Genomic DNA, 14,733 nt, shown 5'->3' with positions numbered 1-14,733 from the left:
CATTAGTATAGGAGAGAAAAAAAAAAAAAAAAGATGTCACTGCTATTGTAACTACTATGCTTGCCATTCTTAGAGACTTTTTTACAAGAAAGCCGTATCAAATGTTATTTAGCAGTAAGGATATGATTTGTGTTACTTCAGTCAAAGCAACTGTTTTGTGAAATATACAGGGACTCATCAGACACTTGCTGACATTAAATACCAGTTAATAATTTCTAATTAAATATGAAAAATATTATTTTGGGGGCAAGGTGATACATTCCATTCAATCATGCCTAACCTTGCATGGAGAAACTTATGTCACCATAACACAGGCCATATAGCATTCTGTATTTAGAGTGTAGTTCTTATGTGATCTTGCTTTTAAGACTTGAGGCTAGATTTTGCGTCGTAGTGTAGGAGTTTTACCATAGAAGTCGTTGTGGAAATACAGGTGTAAATGTCCAACACATCTAATTGCTTCTTCTCTCACCTTCTCTTCCGCTTCCTCCATATTGTGAATCCCTTCCACCTTGTGAATCTTCATTTTTCCTATCACTGAAAAAATAACTACAGCCAGTGCAAAGAGATCCGTTCCCCTTTGCCAAAGCAGGTGAAATGTACTGCAAGGCCTTTTTTTCCCTAGGGACCTCAGGCTTCCCTTGCAGTCCTTCCAAGGAGCATGAAGGTCTTGTCACAGCCGGCTAAGGTGGCTCAGGATTACAGACTGCCTCATCTCAAACCGCTCCAGGAGTACAGATCTCCTGAGTCCTGGGGCCCTCTTCTGGCAAATTTGTCTGAACTGATAATTAGCTTTGAAACACCAGCCAAGTGACTTTCTTGTTTTGTCTTGATAAGCAGCTGTCGGCGATGCCTAAATCAGTAATGTCCATCTGAAAACTTCTATATGCTGTAAGGTGTTTCTAATAGACTTCTGACTTGCAGTTGTCTGACAGAAAAAGGTCTGTGGGAGTTAAAAAGAGGAGCGTGAGTACATGGCTCGATGTGGTAATTTGGACGTAGCACAAGGTCTTAACTGTGAATGATAGGCAGCACGGATAACGGCAATGTTTCACCTTAGCTGGCTTCAGAAAAACAAAATTAATGTCAGGCCTAGTGTTTGGGTCATTTTGTTCTCAGTTGCAAGACACGCATTAAATGTGTCATGCTTTGTTTCTAAAATCTGATAACCACGGTACAGGAACGAAAAATAGCAGGTCAGCTTTCCATGCAATTTCCAAGGAAAGGGACAAAACCTGATTTGTTCAGATAAAATCTCCCAAACAAAGGCTGAGTTGCCAAGGATTTACCTGCTATCTTCCTAATAAATATCCTCTGTGAAATTGGAGTGTGATTTTTTCCTGGGCCTTTTTCCTGTTCCTTTTACTGTTTTCTTCCTTTTCTGTTTCCGAGTATGTCTATTTATATCACAAGTACAATAATTTAAAGAGCTATATAGATCAGGACAATTTTGGTCCATGGTAAGGAGCATTAAAATTAAAGATTTAGAGAGCCTTGTTGAAATACTGGGTATCTCACTTCTTCTTTGCACAAAAATGATTTCCTAGGTTTTTGTGCCTTACTCACACACAGTTATCAAATGTTTAAAATCTTCAGTCTGTATTGTTGCATTGATATAGAACTATTTGAAAAAGGAAAGAATGATTTTTCACAAATGTGACCTCTGCAGTAGGGAAAAACAAAGCAAAACCAAACAGCGTATAAAATGATTTCCATTGCCTTCACTGGAGACATTTAACTAGGACCGTGACCTTTAAAAAAAAAAAAAAAGCCCAGAAGATGAAAAGATGGGAAGATGTGTTGTGAATATGTGGATACCCTGTAGCTAACTCTGTATCTGTTGAACTAAAATTATCTTTTTTTGCCTTATAGGTTTTTTAAGTACTGGGGACCAAGCTGCAAAAGGCAATTATGGATTGCTTGACCAAATCCAAGCTTTACGTTGGATTGAAGAAAATATTGGATCTTTCGGAGGAGACCCAAAAAGAGTTACTATTTTTGGATCTGGGGCAGGAGCTTCCTGTGTCAGTCTCCTGACACTCTCTCACTATTCAGAAGGTAATAATCCTTTAAGTAAAGTACTTTTTTTAAAAAAAAAACATTATAGTGTAACAAAAATGGCTGTATCAGGTAGGCTGAACTAGAATTACATGAGATCTGTAATCTTTTAAAAATACCTACCAGTTAGTATTCTGTATTTATGTTACTCAACATAATTATTTTTATATGAAAAATGAAATGCTATTACAGCAGAAATTTCATGCAACAAATGCCATGGGCATTGTATTTTTCTAGCTTTATCAGAAGTCTCCACTGGCTCTTCTATGAAAGAATGTGCCCTAATTAAAGTGGAAAAGGGCAGTGACCTTTTTCATTTTTCACACACTCTAGTCTCCACTTCCAACATGTTTTTAGATGCTTTCCTTAATAATAACATAACTTAACCTTATTAAAAAGCGTGTTTAACTCCCAGAAGTACTGTGTGATCCCACACAAAGTTCTTAAGATTTTGGTAAGTGTTTGAGCTGTGGGATTTCTATCCTCAACACCTCACCCCACCCCCCAAAAAAAACCCAAGAATGTACAGCAACAGTACTGAGCCATAAATATTCTGGGTGATAAGACAAAAATCTACAAAGAATTTATAAAAGAAGACAAGACCAAATTATCTATTGTACTTACAGGTCCATGTTACTTCTGTCCCAATAAAACAAACAGAAATCTATGGCAGAAGACTAAGCTCTAGCAAGCAATTGTAGCAGGGCTGCTGGTAAACACACCCTATTTGGAAATACATAGAATTATGCCTGACAATTTAGTCTATTGATACAAATAGGGTGCAGTGAATACCTGTTGAGTAAGCCATGACAAAATCAAGCAGATGGAACCATGAAAAACTTAACTAATCATATAATTGAAATTTTGTAGCGTGTGCAGTGAGTAATCATCACAAAGGTATATCGACCGCAGCCAGTTTTTCTCATAAATGATTCATGGTCTTTAAATGTTTTTGTAGTTGTTGCTGTGTTTGACATTTCAAGAGCTTGACAGTAGAAACCATGTGCAGAGGAGGCCCGGGCATTTTAGTTTAAGTATAAAATAGGCCATTTTAATGATCTTACCTGGAAAAAACAGATGGGCCAGATTCACCAGTAGGCTCCAGTTGCTTTTCAGCACTCTGGTGACACAAAGAAGCTCTTCAGACTAAGTCTTTCATCTCTCTTTATATTAATACATATAAAACAACCAAAAAACCCTATTGAATCTTGTCTAACTCTCTTCCAATGTAAACATATTTTAATTCAACATATAGGCAGTACTAACAGACACACACAAAAAAAGTTAAGATGGAAAAGAAAAATTTGTCAGAGTAGAATACTCAAACTTATTAAATTGATTTTAGCAGAGCAGATTTTTTCAAATTATGATGCACGGCTTCTGTGAAGGAAATGAGAGTGTGTAATTTTCATTTGACCTTTAAACTACTGAAAAGCGCATTTATGATAGTCATTTACATGGTGAAGAGGATATGATTGCTTGTAGCTGCCACTCCTTTAAAGACATTTTTACAGGACTACCACTGTGCTAAAGCCAGGGACTTCCATTAAAGATGCAAGAAAACTGCAGTACAAGCATGAGTTTTGCTCTTGAAACAGTAACCTGAAACCTTCATGCTTTAGGTCTGTGAGCATCAAGAACAAGAGAGATTTTAATTAGTAGCCTATTAGAGATACTATAAAAAAAAGAGCAGTGAGTAGAATGTGTGGAAATTGTATTGAAATTTAGGTATAGGCATCCTTTAGTTATTGCACAATCAAAGCTTTCTTTGCTTAGTGAAAGCTGCTTTCATTTTTTTTTTTTTAATATATATTTAGATTTGCATTTAAACAATTTGCACCTGCAGGTTTGTTCCAAAAGGCAATCATACAGAGTGGAACAGCCCTGTCCAGCTGGGCAGTGAACTACCAGCCTGCCAAGTACACTCGGATATTGGCAGATAAAGTGGGCTGCGACATGCTGGATACCACAGATTTGGTTGAATGTCTTCGGAATAAGAATTACAAAGAACTCATTCAACAGACCATCACTCCAGCCACGTACCACATTGCCTTTGGGCCTGTGATAGATGGAGACGTGATTCCAGATGACCCTCAGATTCTCATGGAGCAAGGGGAATTCCTTAACTATGATATAATGCTGGGCGTAAATCAAGGGGAAGGTTTAAAATTTGTGGACGGCATTGTAGATAATGAAGATGGTGTTTCCCCCAATGATTTTGACTTTTCTGTCTCCAATTTTGTGGATAATCTATATGGTTATCCAGAAGGGAAAGATACACTGCGAGAAACTATTAAATTCATGTACACCGACTGGGCAGACAAAGAAAACCCTGAAACAAGACGGAAGACCCTGGTTGCTCTTTTTACAGACCACCAGTGGGTTGCGCCGGCTGTTGCTACTGCTGACCTACATGCTCAGTATGGATCTCCAACATATTTCTATGCATTTTATCACCATTGCCAAAGTGAGATGAAACCTAGCTGGGCTGATTCAGCTCATGGTGATGAAGTTCCTTACGTGTTTGGGATTCCTATGATTGGCCCCACAGAACTGTTCAACTGCAACTTTTCCAAGAATGATGTCATGCTCAGTGCAGTAGTTATGACGTACTGGACTAACTTTGCCAAAACTGGGTAAGTTTGACCTCCAGCATTCCTTTCTGTTGATAACATACTTCTAAAATACTATCCCATAGCAGTGGCTTCAAACCCTGATCTGCAGCAATATTATAGCACTATTTACGTAAGAGAGAAGGTAACTGGGGCTTATTCATATTTAATAGATTTTTAATTAGTGTGTTCCCTCAAACTATTTTCTTTCAGTAGCTCAGTGAGAATAATAATGCACTGTATTTTTGATTCAAAAAATAGGGCAATTATTAAGACAAAGCATGTCTCGGAGAAAAGGCAGCTCACTACGATACTGAAAAATCAGAGGCAACATGTCTGCTACTTGAAGAAGAAACTGTCAGGCAGACAGCAGTTATCTGCTACAAAAGAAAGGAAGTTCTTGTTTTTAGTGACCTTCACAGGGATGGGGACTCAGGGAGGAATTGGAACAGAAAGGAAGGCACCGGAAAGATTTTTCCCTCTAAGGGCTATAATGGCAATAATAAATACTTGACTGGAATAAAGAAGAGACTCAGATATAATTTTTACTTTGAGAAGGTTAAAAATTTAAATAAATTCTGCTTATTAAAAAAAATAAAGACATCAATGTTTTTTTCTGAAATAGAGTTGTAAACATCAAGGAAAGAACCCTCAAAGCAGCTTAATTTGCGAGTGCTATTAATAATTTCTCTTCCTATAGCATTCCTTTAAAGAGCATTGCAGTGTTTTACTTGTGCAGCAAGAGCTTTTTTGTTAACCTTGAGTCTTCGGTACTGAATTAAAACAAAGATACTTGTGGCACAAAAGGGCTGTAAATCTTTCCAATGAATGTTTAACGGCAGGATTGGGCTCTGGAAACTGCAGCTTTACTGCACTGCAGTGAATGGTATGCAGCTATATAAGAAAAATTCAGAGATGCCTAGTGTGAAACGGTCAGAGGCTTCAGCAGCTTTTGCAGCCTTTAATGAATCCAAATAATGTTCAAGGGAGAGAGATTTTGTGGCTTTAACAAAACCTCGAGCATGAATTGGGTAAAAAACCCAAATGCTTCAGGTCAATTTACAAAGCAAAGAGAAAGCTTTTGTTGCACTGCATTTTAGATGGGCACTGCATTTTGCAGGCAGAAATCCCACAGTACTGCAACAATAGTGAATGAGCTGTGGAATATTTAGATGGATTTGTCAACAAGAAGTCATCAGTACTGGGATGGACAAACTTCAGGATGAAAGCTTGGTTTATGGACAGAGAATGTTGCACGCCGGCTGTACCACACATTCTTTCTAGATGATTATACCATCAGTCTGCCTTTATTTTAACAGATGAAGTGCCACATACACATAGAGGACTTCAGATCCTCACAAATATATATCATTGGAATTATGGAGATGCAAGATCTCCACAGTCTCACTATTATTTACTATTACTTTATAACTGTTCCCAGTGGTCATATTTAAGTAATCTTTGAGGCTGACAGGAGCTTCTCACAGCCCCAGCTGCCAACATTACTCATAATTGCAAACACTTTCCAGCTGTTGCTACTTGAAAGCTAATTTCAGCAGGCTATACATGCCATCACCCAGTTCTCTGGTTATGAACCCATTGTCATACTACACCTAAAGGCATAACAGGTGGCTTGGGAGAGCCATTAGTCATTGCTGAAACTTTGCCATTGCTGATGAGACAGGAATGGGATATATCTTCTGTTACAAACTTGCCCCTTTATAGACAGTCTGAAAGATGTGTCATTTAAAATGACCTCTAGCTGTAAAATTTCAGTTTTCACAAGGAAAGGAAAAGAACAGCTCAAGATGCATTACCTTGCTGGGTTTTTTTCTTTGTTTATATGAACAATGTTTAATTTTTCTGGATAGTACAAGATAATACTTGGAGGAAAATAATATTTTAAGATTACATTTGCTCTGCACCTCTGGTATCTCCAATGGCAAAGGGAAGGTTGTAGCACCTCAAGCCTAGGGCAACAGGGAACATATCTGTAGTAACTGTTCTTCTCTCTACCCTTCCACACCCAATCTGGAATCCATGTGCCCACTTAGGTCCTCCAACTCTCAGAAAAAAAGAAAAAAAATTATATGGTTCAAGACTGTGTTGTTGGGGGCTTTGGTTTGGTTTGGTTTGTTCCCCCCCCCCCATTTTTTAATTGATCATTTCCCATCCTTATTCTGATAGAATTTGGCTTTCTTTGTGTTTGCAACCATGGCAACACATATGAAAAATCTGTTAACTGCAAGATTTTATTATTCCATGTTTCCCAGTAGATGACCCTTTAACATTAAAATTGCAGATTTATTTATTTAAATTTAATGTCTCTGAGACCTCTTCAGTCTTGATGACTCTCCCACAGAGGCTGCATCCAGGTACTTATTGTGTAATTAGAGCTCAGGTGGTGCATCATTCTGATGGACTGTTCTGGGCTTTTAACTGACATGCCACCCGCTGCTAAAAAACACACATTGTTTAATGGGCCTGCTGCCAAGACTGGGTTTGGAGGGCAGGTCAATCCTGTAAAATCACTAGGTGTCAAAGACACAGCACAAGGCACAGTGCTTTTATTGTGTTTTACTTTGAAGTCAGTTACTGAAGCCAGCAAATAGGAGGTGACAATTAAAGTGACTATTTAATAGCAAATGAGTCGTGCTTGAAATTAATACTTGGAAGTTGCGTTTTGCTAATCCTCCATTTTCTACCTTGCTATAACTGTTTTGGGTTTTTTTTTTGCGTTAACAGTCATTTTGGCTTTTTCAAAGCTATCTTTGTAACATACCTTCGAAACAAGAAAGCAATTTGTTACAGAGTAAATGTGAGAAACTACATTTGAAATAAAAAAATGATATGAAAATATGGCTTTTGATTCCACTATGTGCAAAATTATATGCAAGAGCTTCATTAAGAGGTGCACTTAAAGATTCAGTCTGCTGCCAGTAGCACTATCCTAACTGTAATGGTAATTTTATATGCTCAAATGTTCTGTTAGTTAAGGCCATGTTACATCCTTCGCAGATACATCAGCAGGGGGAGAGTGAATGACATGAGGGGATACTCTGCCAGCTACACTCTTGAGAAGGATTTGAAGTTTCATAGAGTAGACACAAAGCCATGCTCTCATTAGAGGTGTCTATTGGTTTTCCAAAAATTATCCTCTTTTGAGGAGTTACAATACTCTATTTTTCTCCCATTTATGCAGCTTTACCTAGGCTGATGATGGGAAAGATAAAGGCCTAAAGGATGTATCCTTGTTTTCTTCATAATTCAGATAAATGCTCCCGAATTATTTTACTACCATTGATTCTGAAGCAAAAACCTAACTGAGTTATAAAGGAGGTCTATGTTTTTTATTCAGTTTGGCTTTCTAATGGAAGACACAATTAAACTTACAATGACTAAAGTGTATTTTCAAATCAATTATCTGTGAACTCCCTCATGAGGCTGTTGCATTTCTTTTTTGATGTTTGTGTCTGAAGAAATAACTGTCTCCAATGGTCAAGCTGTGTTAGTCAAACAAAACAGGGAACTTATGGTTTGCTTTCCTTAGTAGTTATAATAGCTGACTGGGAGCATGGCAACAGTGGAACCTGGTGATAAGTGAGGAAAGGAGGTAAGGGAAAATATGTTTGTGTACCAGTGCTTCAGGCAGTACCAATGGCTGTACCATCATTAATATTGTGACAACATGAAAAATCAGTGGAAGCATGAAGAAATGCCATGTAGTTTTTCTCTTTTTTTTTTTTTTTTTCTTTTTTTCATATGGAGAAAAGAGGACTGCTGAAAGAAAATAAACAATCAAACAGCCTTTCAGTGTCTTGGAAACAGACTCAGTATGTAATTGTTAAGACATTTTGCTCTCCAGCGAAGCTAGAGAATGACACAAATGAATAAAGAACTTTAAGTGCATTAAAGTAACAGTTCCATTGTCCTGAGTGATAGTTAATGCTGTTGCAGAAGTAGTTAAAAGATGAATGGTATTTCAACATGTTATATGGAATTCAGGGTAAGAGACAACTTCTTAAAAAGTAAAGCTTTTGATACCATCTCCCACAACTTTCTCCTGGAGAAACTGGCTGCTCATGGCTTGGTCAGGTGTATTCTTTGCTGGGTAAAAAACTGGCTGGATGGCGTGGTCCAAAGACTAGTGGTGAATGCAGTTAAATCCAGTCGGTGGCCAGTCATAAGTGGTGCTCCCCAGGGATCAGTACTGGGGACGGTTCTGTTTAATATTTTTATCAACAATCTGGACGAAGGAATCAAATGCACACTCAGTAAGTTTGCAGACAACACCAAGTTGTGGGGGGACTGTTGACCTGCTTGAGCGTAGGATGGGTCTAAAGAGGGATCTGGACAGGCTGGATCGATGGGCCAAGGCCAAAGGTACGAAGTTCAACAAGACCAGTGCTGGGTCCTGCACTTGAGTCACAACAACTTCATACAGCACTAAAGCTTGGGGGAAGAGTGGCTGGAAAGCTGCCCGGCAGAAAAGGACATGGGGATGTTGGCGGACGGATGGCTGAACATGAGCCAGCAGTGTGCCCAGGTGGCCAAGAAGGCCAATAACATCCTGGTCTGTATCAGAAATAGTGTATCCAGCAGGACTAGGGAAGTGATTGTACCTCTGTACTCAGCACTGGTGATGCTGCATGTCAAGTACTGTGTTCTCTTTCGGGCCCCTCACTACACGAGGGACATTGAGGTACTGTAGCATGTCCAGAGAAGGGCAACAAAGCTGGTCAGGGTCTAGAGCACAAGTTTTATGAGGAACAGCTGAGGGAACTGGGGTTGTTTAGTCTGGAGAAAAGGAGGTGTAGGGGAGATCCTATGGCTCTCTACAACCACCCGAAAGGAGGTTGTGGTGAGGTGGGGTTTGGTCTCTTTTCCCAAGTAACAAGAGATAGGAGGAGAAGAAATGGCTTCAAGTTGCACCAGGGGAGGTTTAGCTTGGATATTCAGAAAAATTTCTTCACTGAAAGGGTTGGCAAGCATTGGAACAGGCTGCCCAGGGAAGTGTTTCAGTCACCATCTCTGGAGGTACTGAAAAGACATGTAGATATGATGCTGAGGGACTTGGTTTAGTGGTAACTTGGCAGTACTAGGTAACGGTTGAACTTGATGATCTTAAAGGTCTCTTCCAACCCAAACGATTCTATGATTCTTAGACTCCCCATTGTTCTTCCTGTGCCGACATCATCACATATGAAATACTCAGTTCTCTCATTTGCTCTTCAGGTCAGTAACTAATTCACCTTGTGAACAGAAATGCGTGTTGCTCTTCAGGCAGCATCTGTTGCAGACACATTTACTTTTATCACATGAGAAAATATCAGTAAACACCAACATGTTAAATTGAGCAAAATCAGTGCAGACTGAAAGTGGGGAAAAAAAAAAGTGATAGTTGAAATCAGATGATTTTGCATATTAATAAAAAAATACCTTAGATAAGAAAAGAAAGATAATAATACGGTCTTCTATCATATGGATAAGAAGTTCAGTCATTTCATTATGGGGGCATTTTTGATGGAGAAGCTGTTTAAATGAAATCCTAAAGACAGTGAAAATAAACAAATGGACAGCAAAATGAACAACAATGAATGACAATTTTATTCTAGCAATAGGATGAAATAAAAATAATAAAAAAAAAAGTATACCTGACAACTAGTAGGATTTGGAAACAAGTTATCTAGTCCCCACGAGAGGCATTACTGGAAGAAGTACAGAACTGAAAATATGTTATTCAGTTTATATTTTTATCACCAAGATTGCAACGGGTTTTTAAAGGAAGGTTTCCTAGCAGCCTTTTGTTCTGTAATTAGGCACTTTAGCCTCAACAATGTCCAGAAACACAAAGGTGATGTGAGAGGCTAAAAAAAGGAAAAGGAAATTTAAAGTTCAAGTAACAGATCAAAAGTTTTGTCAAACATCCGATTCAATAGGAGAAATGATTATATGTATATCTATACTTCATGCATATCTGTAATACTGGAAAAGTGTTCATAATAGGATGAACTGCCCAACTTTCAGAGAAAAAGACTTAACATGTCATGAGCTACCTTGTAACCTTACAATTTAATGGTCTCCAGTGTACATTGGAAGAGGGCCAAGGAAAGGAAAAATCCTTTTATTTATATCCACTGAATATTTCTGGTAAATTATCATTAGTCTGTAAACCCAAGATGAATGCATTATTAGATCCGCTATCTGTGCCTGGACTTAGTTATTCCATTTTCTTGTGAAAAAAGGAAATAATTTAAATGCCTATCCTCCAAATTCAGAGAAAATGTTCAGACCATTTATTCAGTTATTAAGTGATCAACCCGAGACTTGATTCTAATGGTAGAGTTCTGATACCCTCAGCAAAAAAAAATTACTTATCTGTAGGGCTGGCTGTATTTTTTTCTGTTCCTTGATTCAATGGACAGTTTCATGCCCACACACAGCTGTGTGAACAAATCCTGAAATACAAGACCAACCTCATGTAATTTAATTTTCTCTTTTCCATTTGGAGGAGGAAACAGCATAATTGGCTTTTCATAATAGATATAGTTAAAAAGGAGAGATAGAGGTAGAGAACAGAAGAGAGAGAAAGGAAAGGGAGGTTAATATTTACTTGTTTTGTAGCCTGTTTGTAAGGGGAAGGGAATGCTAATTTAAAAAAAATATTTAGTTGCTAAAATCATCACCTGCTGTCATTTTTATAGGGTCATTAAAAAAAAAAAAAAAATTAAAAAAAGGCATATGTCCAGCTTGGCTCCTTGAAATGAGCACTCAGCTTCTTCACCTCCTGTACTGTGTATCAAGTGTCACTCATTTACATGAGCTACCTTAATTTATACACCTTCCAGTGTGTTATCTTTTTGTTCAGAATTAACACAATTTGACTAACTATTACTACATAAAATGAATAATAAATAAATAGATGAATGAATGGATGGATAGATAGATAGATAGACAGATGAAATAGCCATAGTTCTGGAACCCCTGGTTTATATCTTATTGAGATGGGAAAGATTTGGTACACTATAATATTGAAAAAAAACAACAACCAAACCACCCAAAAAACCCCCAAACACCTAAACCCACAAGGGTAAGTAAACCAAAGTACCAAAATTATATAGAAAAATAATTCTTCCTTTCACTTAAAAAAAAAAAAAAAGGTGAGATAAATTCTTTTAGGTAAACAGATGAATGCAAGAATTATGAGATTATTAAAGTCAAATTACCAGCCTGGTTTATGAACTAAAGAATAGCTCTTTACGGACAGCAAAGGAATCCTAAACTAGGCAGTCATGTTCATGAGCTTTTGAAAATGGAAAAAAAAAAAAAAAGTTTTAAAATCTGTAGCAGTGGGTATTGGTATTCCCATAACATACATAAGAGTATATTGGAAGAAAAGGAAAATATTAGAATCATTTTCACCAGAAATAAACTAATGCGTATGGGAATGGAAAGGAGAATGTAAAGTTCTCAGAGTAATGCACAGAAAATGAATCATGTGCTCTCAGTATAATATATCACAAAGTCCCAGAAAACATACTTTGCTGCAAAAGAAGATTCAAACTCATGTACAAGAGAGCATTAGATTTGGTATTAGTAATTTTAAATTTCCGTATGTTTTCATGCCAAGAGGAAGTCATTTTTATGTAAGGTTTACCAAAAGGATTCATAGACATTAACCACATTTAAATGCTTTTCGTGCCATTCGTTTGCCTTTATTCTGAACCTATAAGAAGAAAAAAGAAAAGATGGGAAAAGCATAATTTCAATTAAATATTTGTGTTACCAGTTTTGAAATTATCTCTGAGTAGCACACTACTCTTAGCTCTACTACTACTTAACTACTATAAAACTCATTGATCTCAGCTAATACATTTCTCATCCCTACAAACTGGGACAGAATTAAGGCTCACTGTCTTACGGCCAGTAAATGTAGCTATTTAGTAGCAATTAGCACACAGAACTCTCAAATAGTAATCTCCTCATGCAAATGATGGAAAGATTTGTGATATACAAATACTTCAAAGGCTTTTCCCTAAAGTAGATGTCTGAATGAAGGGGGACTAAAAGCTCAGTAAAGGAACACAAAGAGAAATAGTGCCCAGCTACATGCACTGGTCCTGCTACTTCATGTTTTGAAGTTTTTTATGTAATATACACATCTAGTATAAATTCTGACAGTCACATTGACTGCCAACATTCCATAGGGATTAGATGCCCATATTTACTCCTTACAGCCATGGAAGTAGTGGTACCTTAAATGAGAAAGTTAATGTCAAACCTTGAGAAGAACTGCACCTACACCTTTACTAAGGGGAAAGGTAGTTAGTGCCTCTCTAAGACAGCTTTGGACTATGATACTGAACTTCAGATGAGCTTTTGGGAGCTGAAACACAACCTTTTCTCCATTTTGATGTAAAAATTATTATAGTTACTGAGGTGCACTGTACAGTAAGTAATTTTTCTTTTGTTTATTTGTTAACATCTGTTATTAAGTTTAAGGGTTTTTTTTAGTTTCTGGTTTTAGGTCATGTTAGTTATTGGATAAATCATTAACTAAAGGATGGAGGGGGGTTTGGTGTTTGCTTTTATTTTTTAAATTTTTTTTAATGACCATAATATTGCCTGTTTTTATTTTTGTAGAGATCCAAACCAGCCTGTTCCACAGGACACAAAGTTCATCCACACAAAACCCAATCGCTTTGAAGAAGTGGCCTGGTCCAAATACAATCCTAAAGACCAGCTTTATCTGCATATTGGCCTGAAACCCCGAGTTCGTGATCACTACCGAGCGACAAAAGTTGCTTTCTGGTTGGAACTCGTACCACACCTTCACAACCTGAATGAAATATTTCAGTACGTTTCCACAACAACTAAAGTCCCCCCTCCTGACATGACATCATTTCCTTATGTGACACGACGTTCTCCTGGTAAATTGTGGCCAGCCACCAAACGCCCAGCAATGACACCTGCCAACAATCCCAAACATTCAAAAGACACCCATAAAACAGCTCCAGAGGATACAACAGTTCTGATAGAAAACAAGCGAGATTACTCCACGGAGCTAAGCGTCACCATTGCTGTGGGGGCGTCCTTGCTGTTCCTCAATATTTTAGCTTTTGCTGCATTATATTACAAGAAGGACAAGCGGCGTCACGAGACTCACAGGCGCCCTAGCCCCCAGAGGAACACAACCAACGATATCGCACACATACAAAATGAAGAGATTATGTCATTGCAGATGAAACAGCTAGAACATGACCACGAGTGTGAATCGCTGCAGGCCCATGACACACTGAGACTAACCTGTCCACCTGACTACACGCTTACTTTGAGAAGGTCCCCAGATGACATCCCGTTAATGACACCCAACACCATAACCATGATTCCAAATACATTAACAGGAATGCAGCCTTTGCATACTTTCAACACCTTCAGTGGAGGACAAAACAGTACAAATTTACCCCATGGACATTCAACCACTAGGGTATAGCTCAGCCCTTCCCCCTCTACCCTCACAAGCCACTTGGGAGAAAGGAAAAAAAAAAAAAAAAAAAAAAAAAGAGGAAAATGTTATAATGTCATCCATTGAACACCTTGTCAAAATCTAAAGTAAAAACAAGTAAAAGAGAAGGACAGTCATTATTTTCTTACTGATCCTTCCCACAGAAACTCTCTGATGTTAAAGATCAACTACAAACCCTGTGAAATGTGAAAAGTGTACATTGCTGTTACGATACTGCTTTAAGATCTCAGCCACTTTGATTGAAAGTTGAGGCCAGAAGAAGTCACTTAAAATGGTGTTTTGAGTGTAGCAAGCAAAGCAGAGTCTTCTGGAACACAGAGCCAGTGACTGTACAGGTGTTTTGATTTTGTTTTGTTTTGTTTTTTTTAATAAATATAATAATTAAAAAAAATATCTTTATGTGCCATACCATGAATGGCCCTTGCTAAAACAAAGACATCACCATGGGCTTTTACCCAGCATATGAAGCTCTAATCCAGATGGGGGAAATAGAATTTTATTATTAAAAACAAAAATGAAAAAAAAAGAGGAGGACTG

General features: G+C 37.8%; 1 protein-coding gene across 6 annotated transcripts in view; it reads left to right on the top strand.

Moving 5' to 3' along the window:
• The window catches only part of NLGN4X (neuroligin 4, X-linked), a 131,011-nt gene extending 116,498 nt beyond the window's left edge, over positions 1-14,513 (top strand). For 3 of the 6 annotated variants that reach the window (XM_009889453.1, XM_009889451.1, XM_009889454.1), the window contains 3 exons: positions 1,873-2,058; positions 3,905-4,694; positions 13,314-14,207. In XM_009889453.1, coding sequence (XP_009887755.1) covers positions 1,873-2,058; positions 3,905-4,694; positions 13,314-14,163 — 1,826 coding nt within the window. In that variant the 3' untranslated portion in view covers positions 14,164-14,207. Of the gene's footprint in view, positions 1-1,872; positions 2,074-2,937; positions 2,956-3,904; positions 4,695-13,313 lie in introns of all 6 variants that reach the window. The other 3 variants (XM_009889450.1, XM_009889455.1, XM_009889452.1) reach the window with 2 other exon arrangements.
• The last annotated feature ends 220 nt before the right edge of the window (positions 14,514-14,733 follow it).

This window comes from Charadrius vociferus, unplaced genomic scaffold, assembly GCF_000708025.1.
Source record: "Charadrius vociferus isolate BGI_N301 unplaced genomic scaffold, ASM70802v2 scaffold26, whole genome shotgun sequence".
Lineage (NCBI taxonomy): Eukaryota > Metazoa > Chordata > Aves > Charadriiformes > Charadriidae > Charadrius > Charadrius vociferus.
This window is presented reverse-complemented; position numbering and strand designations above follow the sequence as displayed.